General features: G+C 38.5%; 1 protein-coding gene across 4 annotated transcripts in view; it reads left to right on the top strand.

The window, feature by feature from the left end:
- Positions 1-16,506, top strand: part of KNTC1 (kinetochore associated 1) — a 72,794-nt gene that overhangs the window by 38,173 nt on the left and 18,115 nt on the right. For all 4 annotated transcript variants that reach the window (XM_027044315.2, XM_053206774.1, XM_015063798.3 and 1 more), the window contains exons 34-48: positions 5-285; positions 1,111-1,283; positions 1,719-1,816; positions 2,483-2,621; positions 3,144-3,200; positions 3,696-3,859; positions 4,887-4,991; positions 5,399-5,527; positions 6,149-6,265; positions 7,946-8,055; positions 11,786-11,993; positions 13,333-13,422; positions 14,745-14,916; positions 15,004-15,062; positions 15,415-15,631. In XM_027044315.2, the coding sequence (XP_026900116.1) occupies positions 5-285; positions 1,111-1,283; positions 1,719-1,816; positions 2,483-2,621; positions 3,144-3,200; positions 3,696-3,859; positions 4,887-4,991; positions 5,399-5,527; positions 6,149-6,265; positions 7,946-8,055; positions 11,786-11,993; positions 13,333-13,422; positions 14,745-14,916; positions 15,004-15,062; positions 15,415-15,631 (2,119 nt within the window). The remainder of the gene's footprint in view (positions 1-4; positions 286-1,110; positions 1,284-1,718; positions 1,817-2,482; positions 2,622-3,143; positions 3,201-3,695; positions 3,860-4,886; positions 4,992-5,398; positions 5,528-6,148; positions 6,266-7,945; positions 8,056-11,785; positions 11,994-13,332; positions 13,423-14,744; positions 14,917-15,003; positions 15,063-15,414; positions 15,632-16,506) is intronic.

Below are 16,506 nucleotides of genomic sequence, written 5' to 3'. Positions count from 1 at the left end.
CTAGGAGAACTTCGAGGTCTTCCTGTCCTTTGGAGATTACAGCAACAGTGCCCTGGTCTCAGAGCTCCGTGAACAGTACATCAGAGCTCACGAAGTCACAGAGACCAAACACAAATCCCAGAGCTCTGCAGAGCCTCCAGCTGCTGAGGACAAGAGCCCGAGCACCAAGTCCAAGCTGCACAGACAGGCGCTGGCCCTGCACGTGTCCACACAAGAGCGGGAGGCCGAGCTGACCTTGAGAGCCCTAAACCATGGGAACCTGGAAGCAGCGCTGAGAAGATGCAGGTGAGCCCCGGCCCCGTGCACACATAGCTTGTCTGAAAGGAACACATGCTTCCTTGACTTCTTTGGTAATAGGGTTAGGCCAGTGACCTTTTCATTTGCATGGATATCATTCTTGGTTTCTCGCCCTCAGAGCCTAGTTTAGGTCACAAAATGGTAGCATAGCAGGCAGGTAACTCACATGATGTGAGTCGTTAGGTAACCTAACCATGGAATTTAGGTTGCCTTGCCCTCTGACAGTTAATAATACCTCAAATAAGTTAAAAGACAAAGCACATTAGATGGCATAAAAACATTTTTAAAGAGATTTTATTTTTTAGTGTTTATTTTCATTATTTTTTAAGTTTATTTACTTTGAGAGCAAGAGAGAGCACTAACAGCGGAGGGGCAGAGAAAGAGAGGGAAGGAGAGAATCCTAAGCAGGCTCCACACTGTCAACACAGAGTCCGATGCAGGGCTCGAACCCACCAACCGTGAGATCATGACCTAAGCTGAAACCAAGAGTCAGACCCTTAACCGACTGAGCCATCCAGCCACCCCAATGTATGTTTATTTTTGAGAAAGAGACACAGAGCGTGAGTCGGGGGCAGAGAGAGAGACACACACAATCTGAAGCAGGCTCAAGGCTCTGAGCTGTTATCACACAGCCCAATGCGGGGCTCGAACTCATGAGCCACGAGATCATGACTTGAGCCACAGTCAGACATGTAACTGAGCCAGCTAGGCGCCCCTTTTTAAAGAGGTAGTGTTCATATATTAATCCAAGAAAGGCAAATGCATTTGCTTTTGCTCCGAGTATTCTCACTTTTGACACTTCCTTTTTTCCAGAGACTTGTTTAAGTATCACCGCAATGCCGACACTGGGAAGTTGCTGTTTTTGACGTGTCAGAAGCTTTGTCACATGTTGGCTAATGACATTCCAATGGCAACACCCGTGGGCCTCAATCTTCCTTCTGAAATACATGCTCTAGCTTGCCAAGCTGCCACCATCTGCAGCCCAGGTGACAGGGTGTATAATATAGTTTTGTGTTCTGTGTCTCATTTCACACGGATCTCCCACGTGTGCTATCTCTTCACAATTGCCATAAAGACAAAAGATCGTTCTCTCCATTTTACAAAGAGCCAGTCATAATTGATTCTCCATGGGGAATATTGTTTCAAAATATTTACAGATATTAACAATGTCATTTCCAACTGTTGATAATAATCACTTTGATGGGATTGTGAAGTTCCTTGCCTCTGCACATACGAGGTTACATCTCAGCCAAGCTTATGTAAAAATTTAAACTGCATTATTTAGGGTAGTCAAAGCTGTGTGGAAACCGTTCTATCTTGTGGCCTTCTTTAGAATTTGAATGGTAATTATTAAAAGATTGTTTTCATTATTCCAAACACATGGAATATTAGTGTAATGATTTTTCTCCATTTTCTTTCAGATTTTTTGCTAGATGCTTTAGAACTATGTAAATATACATTAACAGCAGTAGAGCTTTCCAGACAGTGCCAAATGGATGACTGTGGAATTCTAATGAAAGTAAATTGCCTTTAAATTTCTTTTTCTTAAACCAAATCCCTGCCCGCCCATTATGAACCACTTTTAAATCACTTGTATAGTTTATAAAAATATCAAATCTACCTCTTGTGGGTTTTTTAAATTTATTTTTTTTATTTTTTTAATGTTTATTTTTGAGAGAGAGAGAGCAGGGTAGGGGCAGAGAGAGGGGGGAGACACAGAATCCGAAGCAGGCTCCAGGCTCTGAGCTGTCAGCATAGAGCAAGACGCAAGGCTCAAACTCATGGACCATGAGATCGTGACCTGAGCTGAAGTTAGACACTTAACTGTCTGAGCCACCCAGGTGCCCCTACCTCTTGTGTTGTCTTATTCTAGACCGGAAAACTCAAGGGCATAAAACCTCTTTTTCAGTGACATTTATTGGCTTTAAGTTGCCCTATCTTTTGAAATGTTGGGCCTCAAAAAAGGCATCTCTGGACATTGTCCTTATCTTAGAGTAACGGTTTAATTTAAAATGGCATTATCATAAGCCACAGACTACCCAGAGGAAGCAGACTACACAGTTGTATTTGACCATCCAAACTGCATTTGGCTCTAGTACATCTGATTCTGGGTTCTGCTTAGTGAAGATGGTATTTGTGTTTTGGAGTGTATTTACTTGGGTCTTTTCTGTGATTTGGTATTTAGACTTCCTTTGGAACTCAAAAAGATCCATATGAAGAGTGGTCTTACAGTGACTTCTTCAGTGAAGATGGGATAGTTCTGGAGTCACAGATGGTGCTGCCTGTTATTTATGAATTGATTGCGTCACTTCTGCCTCTGGCTGGTAAATGTCACTTGTGTTGTTATTTTCTATGTATTTCTGCTTTATGCAAGTTTTAAAGGGTGGAGGTTTGGAACTAGGACTGCACATGGGAATATGGTGAATCTCGCAGGCACAATGCTGACCAAAAGAAGCCAAATACAAAAGAACACGTCATACTGTATGATTTCATTCACGTAAAGTGCAAGGACAGGCTATAAAGAAGCCGTGCTGTCCGAAGTCAGGGGAATGGTTACTCTTGAGGGTGGATAATGACTGGAAAGGGGGAAGAGAGAGTTTTGGGTACTGGTAAGGTTCTATTTCTTGGTTTGGGTTCTGGGATGTGAATGTATTCACTTCATCAAGTTGTACATTTAACGTATGTATTTTTCTGTATATACTTAAGTGCTTTTTTTTTTTTTTTAAGTAGCAGATTATTTTAGAACATTATTTGTTAATAGCATAATATTTAAATATTTCTTGGAATATGTGGTCTACAAGCAAGTTGTTTTATTTACTGTTAACATATTTCACTCTTTTTTGTAGAAAGCAAGAGACATCCCTTGGATTCTACAAGTTTACCATACCGTTCTATTAATGAAGGTACTTGACATCAGAAATATACATTATTGTATTACAATTTTATAAATAACAGAAAAACGGAAATTCCTTGAAATCTTGAATATAAGTCTGACTTAATGTTCTTGATGTACTTAATTATGACTATTACAGTGTTACTCTTCCAGAAGGTCAAGAGACTGTCATTGGCTTGTAACATTAACTTACGAATCTGTTCATAAATTTTGGTTTTCCCCATGGAGAAGTGGTTTTTTGTTTTTTGTTTTTTTTCCAGCTAATGACTTAAGCATCTCAAAATAGATCAGTTATCATCAAACTTAGTTATTTTCTGGTTTAAATAAAGTCCGTGTTAATTCTCTCATTTACTAGCTTTAAGAACCAATTTTATGATAGTTATCTACATTGAAAACATTGGCTGTCCCTGAAAACAGTTTTTCAATAATTATGATCTTTATTTCTTTGAAAAATCTAAATATTAAAATACTTTTACTGAAATGAAGTACTTTTATCATTTCACAGGAGACAACCTCATTTTACCTATTATAAATTCCATCTCGGCATTGCTCCAGAACCTGCAAGAATCTAGCCAGTGGGAACTGGCCCTAAGATTTGTCATTGGTTCATTTGGTACCTGTCTTCAGCACTCTGTATCAAGCTTCATGGATGCCAGTCTGAGTGGAAAGGTATAGTTCTGAGAACAAATGCTTTCACTTTGGAGGAATATAGACACAAATACACCACCAAACAAACGGATTTGGAGTCCACATTTTCTCATTTGGCTCTGGAACAAGGAAATTGATAATTTGTCAGATTTAGGAAACATGTGTTGAGCATCTGAGATTCGGGTGTGGTTCAAGGTACTTGCATACTTTTCATATTCAGTCTTGACAACAGCCCTGAGAGTCTCCATTTTGCAAATGAGGAAGCAGACTGAGGGAGGTGAAATCATTCAGTTGAGGTTTTAAGTTGCAGTGATATGTCTTTTTACTCCCAACCCAGTGAACACATTAGGTCAAAACTCTATCTGTTGTTTGTATTACTGTAGCCTAAATTATTATAATTATTACCTGACAGCATCATTGAAAAGATTCTAGAAGACAAAGTACCTGTTGATAACTTGCTTATGAAACTAATCACAGAGAGAATTGCATCACTTCTACTATTCTGTTTATATTTGTTAAATAACAATTTTTTACGAAATTAACTTTATCTTTTTATATATATATATACATTTTTTTTTGAAAGAGAGGGAGTGTGCAAGTGTGGACGGAGGGACAGAGAGAGAGAGAGAGAAAGAATCTTAAGCAGGCTCCGCATTCAGCACGGAACCTGATGTGGAGCTCAATCCCATGACCCTGATCTGAGCCGAATTTAAGAGTTAGATGCTTAACCAACTAAGCCACCCAGGTGCCCCAAAATTAACTTTAAGTAAAGTATTGCTTTCAAAATTGCACATTTTAAGTCTGTCAACAGTGTATTCACCATGTCACCAACAGCACAATCAAGGTATAGAATATTTGAAAAGGTTCCTTTTTGTGCCTTCCCAGTCAGTTCCCCCCTTAGCTGCAGCATTCTGTCATCATAGATTAAATGCCAGCACATTTTGCGTATAATGATGAATTTTCCAAGTTCCTTAATATTTAAGAAGAGTTTTCAAAATGACACATAGATAGAAGTAGACCTAACAATTCTTTTGTTCTTTTCTAAAAGTTGTTTGGAGAGGCCACATTAGTTAAATCAAGGCATGTTGTTATGGAACTGAAAGAGAAAGCTGTTAAATTTATCAGGGGAAACGCTACAACACTGTTGCACAAAGTGAGTATCCGTTCTTGGTAAGCTGCTTTCTCTCCCTCTCTCTCTCTCTCTCTCTCTCTCTTTTTTTTCCTTTTCTCTCTTCTAGTTGCTTCTGATATCTCAGGATAAGAATGAGGATGGGGAGGGCATATTGGGGCTTAAAGAGAAGTGATGAGATTGTCAGGGAGAAGAAGGTAAGGGTTCTGTGCTATATACAACCTGTCCAAGTTGTTTCCTTAAGTTTATGGTAATGATAAAGGATGTTAAAACTAAGCAGACAAGTTGGAACCAAGTTACTCTACATCACTTTTCACGAAACACTTATTCTTTCTTAGGGGTTATAATTAAATTTGGTAACAAATAAGCATTCAGAGACCAAATTCTATTTTGATTGTAAAGAATGTTCTCTTGATGCTTTCTTCCAATAGGTATTTAATTGTCGCCTGGTGGATCTTGACTTGGCATTGGGTTACTGCACTCTGTTACCCCAAAAAGAAGTGTTTGAAAATCTCTGGAAGCTCATAGATAAAGCGTGGCAGAACTACGACAAAATTTTGGTATGGCCTGAGCAAGCACAGCTTCATTTCTTAAAGTATGAAGAGACTTAAGGGGAAAAATGAAGTTGGCTTTGCCACTTAATGATTTAGCAGAAGAAATGTGGAGCCAACTCTCTTGTTTTCTAACAGCTTTTCCTTGACTACTGACACACCAGTGAGTGTATATGCAGGTCATAAGCACTGCTCAACCCAAAGAATTAGGGTATTTTTTATTTCTTAAATCTGTATGTCGCCATAGACCTTCACTTCTTACATTTACTCTATCTGAAGTGTATTTGAAACCTTAGACCCACGAGCCAGGTCTTTTTTGTTGGACAAGGTTAGCAGATGCAGAATTTCTCTTTGATGTTTGTTTTAAAATTTGCCTTTTGTGGGGATTTTATTTTCAGGATAACCAAAATTTGGCCTTTTCTTTGAAGGAAAGCCAGACTACATTTATGGCATCATAATAAAAGCTGAATGACCTATTATATCAATAATGACTGTGTGTATGAAGCAATATGTAATATTCCACACTGTTATCACAAAGAAAGGTTATGATTTTTATTGTTGGGTTTCATCCAAAAGGTGTTAGAACATATTCTATTGTGATTGAATTTTAATTCTATTTTAATTTTTTAGGCAATATCTCTGGTGGGCTCTCAGCTGGCCAGCCTCTATCAGGAAATAGAAACAGAGCTTAAGTTCCGTGAACTCAGTACTGATGCTCAGTGGGGTATTCGTCTTGGCAAACTTGGTGTGAGTATTCTTGGTGTGAGTACCATCAAATTTGATCCATTCTGATGATTTCCCCAGGAAATCTTAAAGTCTTCTTCTTTGGGGAGAGGATATATGTTGTAGACTCATAAATTTTAGTTATATTAAATATACACATTAGTGTTTTCAAACAAATAAAGACCATTTGCTTCATTTCCTCTTTTCTGTATTTTTAAGAAAATTTAGAAGAGGCTTGACTTTTTTTTAACGTCTGTTTATTTTTGAGAGAGAGAGACAGAATGTGAGTGGTGGAGGGGATGAGAGAGAGGGAGACAGAATCCAAAGCAGGCTCCAGGATCTGAGCTGTCAGCACAGAGCCCGATGCAGGGCTCAGACTCACGAACTGTGAAATTATGATCTGAGCCAAAGTCGGACACTTAACCGACTGAGCCACCCAGGTGCCCTTGACTTTTTTTTAATGTTTATTTTTGAGAGAGAACGCACTCGAGAGAGCAGAGCAGGGACAGAGAGAGGAGAGAGAATCCCAAACAGAGAGAGGGAGAGAGAATGCCAAGCAGGTTCTGCACTGAAAGGTGTGGGACTTGAACCATGAACCGTGAGATCATGACCGGAGCCGAAATCAAGAGTTGGACACTTAACTGACTGAGCTACCCAGATGCACCCCTGAGGCTTGACATTTTTTTTCTACTTAGCTTTCCCACTGATAGAACTATATCTAGGATTAATTAACATATAAGCTGTTTCAGACCTAGCCTTTAGCCTCATACTTTTCTGTTGCTGTTTGGTGGAAGATAAGTCAACGTGAAGGTGCCTGGGTGGCTCAGTCGGTTAAGCATCTGACTTTGGCTCAGGTCATGATCTCATGGTTTGTTAGTTCGAGCCCTTCATCAGGCTTTGCACTGACAGTGCAGAGCATGCTTGAGATTCTCTCCCTCCGTCTCTGCTCCCTCCCTGCTTGTGTGCTCTCTCTCTCGCTCACTCTCTCTCAAAATAAGTAAACTTAAATTTAAAAATTAAAAAGATAACATCAGTGTGTACACAGGTATACTGAAGTTTATGAACTCCTAGGGAAAAGTCATTTTTCACTTTGTAAATACAAACAGAACTGTGTTCTTGACGCTATGTCTTTAAAACATTTTGGAGCGCCTGGGTGGCTCAGTCGGTTAAGCGGCCGACTTCGGCTCAGGTCGTGATCTCGCGGTCCGTGAGTTCGAGCCCAGCGTCGGGCTCTGTGCTGACAGCTCAGAGCCTGGAGCCTATTTCAGATTCTGTGTCTCCCTCGCTCTGACCCTCCCCCGTTCATGCTCTGTCTCTCTCTGTCTCAAAAATAATAAATAAAAATTAAAAAAAAAAAAACATTTTATGTTACTCGCAAATAGGCTTATCAGGAATGTGATCACTACAGAAAGGAAATGTGTTTTGAAGCCTAGTTCAAATGTAGAAATGGGACTGGTTATTGCTAACAACTAATTGATGAAGAACCGAAGGGTAACTTGATTAAGAGATTTGGGGCCCATAGCCAAATATACCTGAAATCTCAGAATGATGGTCAAGTTGGGTAGGGGGATAAAAAAGGGTTAGAGGAGTCTAGAAAAATGTTTCTCTATAAAAAAGGACAATAAAAAGGCAAATCACCATGGTGTCCTTATTCTAATACCTTTCACTTTATTGGGGTTTTTGTTTTGCTCTTTTTATTTCTAGATTTCTTTCCAGCCGGTTTTCAGGCAACATTTTCTCACCAAGAAAGACCTCATTAAAGCTCTTGTGGAGAATATAGATATGGACACAAGCCTCATTCTGGAATATTGCTGGTAACTCTTTAAACTTTAGTGGTATTTTTACTATTAGGTTAACAAACTGGTACTCCTTACTGCAAGAACACAGTAATAAAGATGATTATTCCATGCAGTCTATGGACTGTGGATGTTTTTTTTTTATCTCCAAACTAAGTGAATCCAAAACCAGATTAAATTCTCTTAGGTTATCACCTTTTAAATTCATGGTTAAGTGTTTCCCAGACTTGCCTCATGTTGAACATCACCTGGGGCTCCTGATTAAAAATAAAGATTCTTGGGCACCTTCCTGGTGGTTCTGACTCAGCAGATCTGGGCCAAGCCCCAAACTCTGATCCGTAATAGGAGTTCCAGATGATTCCCATGATAGGAAAGTTTGGGAGTATTGTTACGAGCAATTGAACTTCTAAATCAGATCAACATAGGGGCAAAGTAATCTTAAATGAAGATATAATGGAGAGAAAAAAAAAAGATGTAATGAAAAGTATGATTTAGAGGCACCTGGGTGGCTCAGTCAGTTAAGCATCCAAGTTCAGCTCAGGTCATGATCTTGGGATTCTTGAGTTCAAGCCTCACACTAGTGGTGCAGAGCCTGCTTGGGATTCTCTGTCTCTCTCTCTCTCTCTCTCTCTCTCTCTCTCTCTCTCTCTCTCTGTCCCTTCTCCACTTTTCTCTCTTCTTCTCTGAAAATAAATAAACTTAAAAACAGTTTATTTATTTTGAGACAGAGTGAGTAAGGTGGGGGCAGAGAGAGAAGGAGAGAGAGAATCAAGCAGGCTTAACACTGTCAGTGCAGAGCCCAATGTGGGGCTTGAACTCACAAACTGTGAGATCATGACCTGAGCCGAAATCAAGAGTCAGATGCTTAACCAACTGAGCCACCCAGGCGCCCTTATAAATAAACTCTTAAATTAAAAAAAAAAAAAAAAAAGGATAATGATGTTTCTTATTGAAAGAAAAGTGTGGGGGGGCGCACCTGGGTGGCTCAGTCAGTTAAGCATCTGACTTCTGCTCAGGTCATGATCTCACGGTTCATGGGTTTCAGCCCTGCATTGGGCTCTGGCTGACAGCTAGAGCTTGGAGCCTGCTTTGGATTCTGTGTCTCTGTCTGTCTGTCTGTCTGTCTGTCTCTCTCTCTCTCTCTCTCTCTCTCTCTCTCTCTGCTCCTCCCCTGCTTATGCTCTGTCTCTCTCAAAAATAAATAAACATTAAAAAAAAATTTTTTTTAATATGATTTAGGGAGAATTTTTTAAAATAACAAGTAAATAAAATAAAACTAAAACTAAATGTTTATAGATAAGTTATTGTGATAAGTAGGAGTAAATAATATTTCAGACGTTTATCTAATAAATAGGATGACCAGTTTGTTGTCACTTTATTAGTTTCAAAGTGCTTTCATGCACCATCATTTAATTTTTACATTTTTATTGCATATTAGCACCAATTTATATATGAGAAAACAAACCCATATTCAGTGACCCACTTAAGGTCAAATAATAAGTGACTGGTTTTAAAATACTGTCTCTACCCCACTCATGCTCTCTCTCAAAAACAAATAAACAAAAAAAATTTTTTAATGGTCCTACTTAAAGCTTTTCTTGATATTTGTTATCCTGTGTAGCAAATTAAGCTATCATCTTAATAGGGCTTAAGGCATTTCAATTGTCTATAATTTCATTCTTCATTTTTTTCAAATTTTTATTTAAATTCTAGTTAACATACAGTGCAATATTGGTTTCAGAAGTAGAATTCAGTGATTCATCACTTACATACAACGCACAGTGCTCATCATAACAAGTGCCCTCCTTTATATTTATTTTAATTTTTTTTTTAATGTTTATTTATTTTTGAGAGAGAGAGAGACAGAGACAGAGCATGAACAGGTGAGGGGCAGAGAGAGAGGGAATCACAGAATCTGAAGCAGACTCCAGGCTCTGAGCTGTCAGCACAGAGCCCGATGCGGGGCTCGAACTCAAGAACCTTGAGATCATGTCCTGAGCCGAAGTTGGACGCTTAACTGACTGAGCCACCCAGATGCCTCTGTTTTAATATTTTTTAACATTTATTTGAGACAGACAGAGTGCAAGTGGGGAGGGGCAGAGAGAGGGAGACAGAATCCGAAGCAGGCTCCAGGCTTTGAGCTGTCAGCACAGAGCCCGACGCGGGGCTCAAACTCTAACTATGAGATCGTGACCTGAGCCAAAGTCAGACGCTTAACCAACTGACCCACCCAGGTACCCCAGCAAGTGCCCTCCTTAATATCCATCACCCATCTAGCCCATCTCCCACTCACATCTCTCCATCAGCCGTTTGTTCTCTATCTTTAAGAGTCTCTCATGGTTTGTTTCCCTCTCTCTTTTCTCCTCCTCCCATATGTTCATCTGTTTTGTTTCTTAAATTCCACATGAGTTAAATCATATGGTATTTGTCTTTCTCTGAATTATTTCACTTAGCACAATACACATAATAGCTCCATTTCATTCTTATTTTTTAAATCTTTATTATTTTTCTAATAAGATAGAACACATTAAAATCAAAGTTCCATATAATCTTACCATTCAGGAATAATCACCGTTTAAAGAATTTCGCCTATATTGTTCCTTTATTTCCCCTATGCATATAAAAACATGCATTCTTTAAGTTTATCACAAACAGAATCATATTTTACAAACTATTTTATAGCATGCATCATTCACTTAACAGTATATTTATAAGATTGGTACATATAGCTTTTCTTTGTATCTCTTGAACTCTGGTATTCCTTTGTATGAATAACTTATTTAGCCCCTTTTCAATGGATAATTGAATTGCTCTCAGTTTTTAAATATTACAAACAGTTGTTGCAGCAGACATCCTTGTATGTGTATCTTGGCTATTTTTTGTGAAGGGTGTGAAAGTGGAATTGCCCTATTAAATATTTTCAATTTTATTACAAATTTATCCCCAGTATTATGCCATTATATGGCCATGATTTTTTATTTTATTTTATTTTATTTTTATTTTGAGAGACAGAGTGCAAGCAGAGAGGGACAGAGAGAGAGAGGAGAGAGAATTCCAGGCAGGCCCCATGGTGTCAGTGCAGAGTCCAACGTGGGGCTCTATCTGGTGAGCTGTGAGATCATGACCTGAGCTGAGATCAAGAGTCAGATACTTAACTGACTGAGCCACCCAAGCACCCCAAGATCTGATGATTTATTTATTTATTTATTTAAATTTTTTAGTGTTTATTTTTGAGAGCGTGTGTGAGTGGGGGAGGGGCAGACAGAGAGGGAGACAGAGGAACTGAAGCAGGCTCTGCACTAACAGCACAGAACCCAACATGGGACTTGAACCCACCAACAATGAGATCATGACCTGAGCTAAAGTCAGGTGCTTAACCAACTGAGCTACCCAAAGGGCCCCAAGATCTGGGTTTTTTTAAGTGTATTTAGTTTTTGAGAGAGGGAGAGAGTGAGAATCCCAAGCAGTCCACACTGCCAGCATGGAGCCTGATGCAGGGCTGGAACCCATGAACTGCAAGATCATGACCTGAACTGAAACCAGGAGTCCTACGCTTTAACCGGCTAAGCCACCCAGGTGCCCCCCAAGATCTGATTTTTTAAAGACAGCAGTTAACTCTTGATGATGTGTATGTGATCTGATAATGAGGCTGGACAATGAGAGGGTTCGATGGGAGTGTGTCAGTGAGAAATTGTATGGAAACACATGCATGGAGAGAAGTTAGCCTGTATTTGAATACTTCTTTTAGCACATTTCAGTTGGACTGTGATGCAGCTCTTCAGCTATTCATCGAAACACTGCTACACAACACCAATGCCAGCCAAGGCCAGGGAGACATGAGCACACAGTCTGCAAAGCAGCAGCACCCCAAACTCCTGGCCAAAGCCCTGGAAATGGTTCCTCTACTGACGAGCACAAAAGATCTGGTCATCAGTCTTAGTGGAATACTGCATAAGGTAGATGAATGGGGAACTGAATGTATCGGGTCACTTCAAACATCCCTCCTACCCTTAGTTAATTTAGGTACATAGAGTAACAAGCTGGAAAAGTAAGTCCTGTATTTTTTATAAACTTATAATTTTGGTAATTTTAGATTTCTACCTTTTTAATATAGCTTAATGTAGTAGTTTTCCTCCCTTTTTCCCTGAAAATAGAAATAGCATTTTTTTCAGATTTTTGAAAATAGCACACATTCTTTGAAAAAGATCAAACTAGAGAGAAGTATTAATCAAAAAGTAAAATCTCTATAACCCCATTCCCATAGATAAAAAAGTTAGTAGTTTGGTGACTGATTTAGACTAAATATTCTATTCTGTTATTCTCCTTTTTTTCACTGAACATATTGTCATTATGTGTCAATAACATACATCTGTCTCATTTTTGACAGGTACATATTACTCCACTATGTGGATAAACATACTGTAACCAAGCCTTTAGGGATGGACACTTAAATTACTTGTATATTTTACTATTAAATATTGCTACAATGAATATCTCTGTACATACATATACCTATTTGGCCTCTAGTCTGATTATTTTCTTAGGACATCTTCCTGAGAATTGAAACTTTTAAGTCAAGGAGTAGTTTGTTGGGGGAGTAAAGGTGGATTGAAGGGCAAGGAAGATTGTAAGACTACAAGAAATACTTCAGTATTTCCTGAAATTCAGCCAAAATTAATAAAGACTTTCACAAAAGTTCTAGGAACTACGGAAATCATCTTCCCACTTAGTTCAGTGTTGTTATTCATGTGACTTGAGTTGGCATTTAAGAAATGAAAAAAAAGTAATGGTGTGTGGGCAGAAACAAAGAACAAAGAGAATACTTCCTTTCTTTTCATGAACATATATAGATGCCACCCAATTAATTTTTGCATTTTAGTATGTGGTTAGAGCCAGAATGGAATACTTGGAGAAACTTTTGCTTGGAGGCCCACACTTTTAGTTACATAATTTTCAAGAAAACGTCCATTTCCTCCTATTGTACTTTTCCCATCTTAAATGGAAGACATAGAATTTTCATTTAAAGATCTTACAAAATTATGAAGTCTTGATATATTTATTCTTTCTAGATTTTTAGTATCCTAGGAACAGCTTTCTTTTTAAAATCACTTCTGAGACATTTTAAGGTTTATTTATCCTGATACAACTAATTTTAGAGATAAGAGCATTTCAGTTCATTTGTAGAAGAATTATCTAACACTATGGCACACTGACATTTTACATTTTTGATCTGTACTGATGACCATAATAAAACCTGGCCCTCTTAAGTTTTGACATATTTTTACTTTTATACAGTTGGATCCCTACAGCTATGAAATGATTGAAGTGGTCCTGAAGGTTATAGAAAGAGCTGATGAAAAGATAACCAACATTAATATCAATCAGGTATAACTAATGTATCGTAGATTTTAGAATTATATTTTTGCTTCTTTTTGGATCATTTAACAAAATTGTGGTCCTATAGGACCTTTCTGGACTGTCCTTTGAGCTTCATTTTTCGTTTGGTTCCTCTTTATTTTTTTTATTCTTTTTTTTTTTTAAGATTTTAAAAAATATTTTGTTTTGAGAGAGAGTATGTGTGCGCACGCGCGTGTGAGTGGGGAAGGGGCAGAGGGAGAGACAATTCCAAGCAGGCTCTGCACTGTCAGCAGAGAGCCCTCCTCGGGGCGTCATCTCACAAACTGTGAGATCATGACCTAAGCCAGAATCAAGAGTCGGACACTTAACTGACTGAGCCACTCAGGTGCCCCTGGTTCTTTAAAAGGGATACAGAAGTAAAAAGACTTGTCACGCTCAGGGTGCCTGGGTGGCTCAGCCAGTTAAGTGTTTGACTTTGGCCCAGGTTATGATCTCACAGTTTGTGGGTTCGAGGCCCAGCATGGGGTTTGGCACTGACTAGAGCCTGCTTTGGATTCTCTGTCTCCCTCTCTCTCTGCCCCTCTGCCACTCATGCTTTCTGTAAATAAATACTTCTCATGCTCTTCATATTTTATTGTTTATCTTAATCCTATTTGGCTTTACTGAGGCAGTTTAAATTTGTCTAAGATCATGAAGTCACTAAAGGACTAATTTAGAAGAATTAAAGCAAAATTTTTGTGATTCAACAACAAAAAAAAAAAAAAAAAAGAAGAAGAAGAAGTAGTATGTGGGACCCAGAGTTAGATTCCACTTTCTATATTAGTAGGTAGGACTGACTCAATTCTATTACTTTCAGTAACTTCTTAGTCTTTTATGAATTTTGGTCATAGTAGCTTTTGTATCTTTTTAAAATGGATTTAAACATTAAAAGAAAATGGGTTGATTCAAAAAATTATACAAGCACCCAAAATATCAGATATAAGCCTAAAGAGATGTAAGGGTATAGAGGATTAATTTTAGACCTACTTCCTACCTTTTTAAAATGAAATCCAGTATTTTTGAGGTCTCCCTCAGACTGTTTGAAGAAGTTATGAGGAACTTTCAGACTCACTTACAAAAATCCCACCAATAACAGGTTCCATTAGTTTCTCTGAGTATAATTTCTTTAATCATCATATAAATTGTGGTTTAGAAGGATAATCTTAGAGGTAAAACTACAAAAGGTTTTGGTTCTCTTAATGAAAACAAGACCATCTCAGGAATGGAATTCTATGACACGATCAAGTTAGAGAGTTAAGAAACAGGATTGGTTTAAGCTCACAAGAAAATACATTTATATTTTAATATAGGCATTGAGTCTTCTGAAACATTTGAAATCATACAGAAGAATATCTCCTCCGGTGGACCTAGAATATCAGTATATGTTGGAGCATGTGATAAGTTTGCCATCAGCTGCCCAAACTAGACTGCCTTTTCACCTAATATTCTTTGGCACAGCACAGAACTTCTGGAAAATTCTCTGTATGTTCCTTAACTTCTTACGAATTTTACTGAATAGCCCAAATTTGTTTTCTTAAGCAAATCATAATCTTCTTGTTTCTTTTTTAGCTACAGAACTCAGTGAAGAATCTTTCCCAACACTGCTCCTAATTTGTAAATTAATGAAGGTAATGGGTTGAAACTTGGTCAAACATACCTTTATACCCTCTAGTTAACTCAAACCCTTTGTAGAAGGATTTTGTACTACTTTCATGTAAAACCCTTAAAGGCGAGCATGTAAATCAACCTCAGGTTTTTTCTTTTAAGTATATATTTTTTAATGTTTATTTATTTGGGGACAGGGGAGGGGCAGAGAGGGAGAGAATCCCAAGCAGGCTCTGCACTCCTAGCAAAGAGCCCTTTGCAGGGCTTGATCTCACGACCATGAGATCATGATCTGAACCAAAATCAGTCCGATGTTTAACTGACTGAGCCACCCAGGTGCCCCCAGCCTTAACTTTTCTTTTCCTCTCTTTGAAGTTCTCTTTGGACACTCTGTATGTGTCTACAGCCAAACATGTTTTTGAAAAAAAACTGAAGCCAAAGCTTCTGAAGTTAACACAAGCTAAATCCTCAACACTGATTAACAAGGAAATAACTAAGATCACTCAAACCATCGAGTCCTACTTATTGTCTATAGTTAACCCAGAGTGGGCTGTAGCTATTGGCATCAGTCTTGCCCAGGATATCCCAGAAGGTATGGATTCTTCCTCTAAGTGGGCTCGAAATTGTCGGCTTATTTTGAACTTGCAATAAAAAAATTTACTCCTTACCTATCTTTGAGAAGAGGCATTTAAAACTATTGATGGTAGTTAAAAATGTTATGTGCCCTTTCTCTTCACTTGGTGCATTGCTGAAATGATTAAAATTCACTGAATGTTGAAAGGCTCCAGTGAAGTCAGCAAGGCTCCTTGCAGCTTATCAGGGTGCAGGGATGTGGGTGTTCTCTACCTTGTCTGTAGGAATAGAAATTGCTTCCTAACAGGTACTCCTGCTTCTAGTAATGAATCCTTACATGTTCTTGCATAACCAAATAAGCACACAAACATAGGCACTTACTGCCATGTTTTTAGTTGTAACAGAAGTTGAAAATAACTACTTTTTAGTTATTTTTTTAATATTTATTTATTTTTGACACAGAGCACAAGCAGGGGAGGGGCAGAGAGAGAGAGAGGGAGACGCAGAATCTGAAGCAGGCTCCAGGCTCTAGGCTCTGAGCTGTCAACACAAAACCCAACGTAGGGCTTGAAACCACGAACCCTGAGATCATGACCTGAGCTGAGGTTGGATGCTTAACCAACTGAGCCACGCAGTCACCCCTAAAAAATAACTGTTTTTTTTAAATGCTCATTTGTCAGGAATTTGTTTTTAAAAATAGAGCATATGCGTAGAATAGAATACTATATAGTTGATTTGGAAAGATACCCAAGGTGTATATTAAGTCAGAACAGTGGACAATACCACATGTATGATCTTAGCCTGTTGGGGTTAAAATGTGTGCGTGTACACACAGACACACACAGGGGAAACTTCTGAAGGAATAGAAGCTGAAGAGGAGCCTTTGGACTTTTA

This window comes from Acinonyx jubatus, chromosome D3 (genome assembly GCF_027475565.1).
Source record: "Acinonyx jubatus isolate Ajub_Pintada_27869175 chromosome D3, VMU_Ajub_asm_v1.0, whole genome shotgun sequence".
Taxonomy (NCBI): domain Eukaryota; kingdom Metazoa; phylum Chordata; class Mammalia; order Carnivora; family Felidae; genus Acinonyx; species Acinonyx jubatus.
Note: the sequence above shows the minus strand (reverse complement) of the source record. Positions and strands in the feature narration are given on the sequence as shown.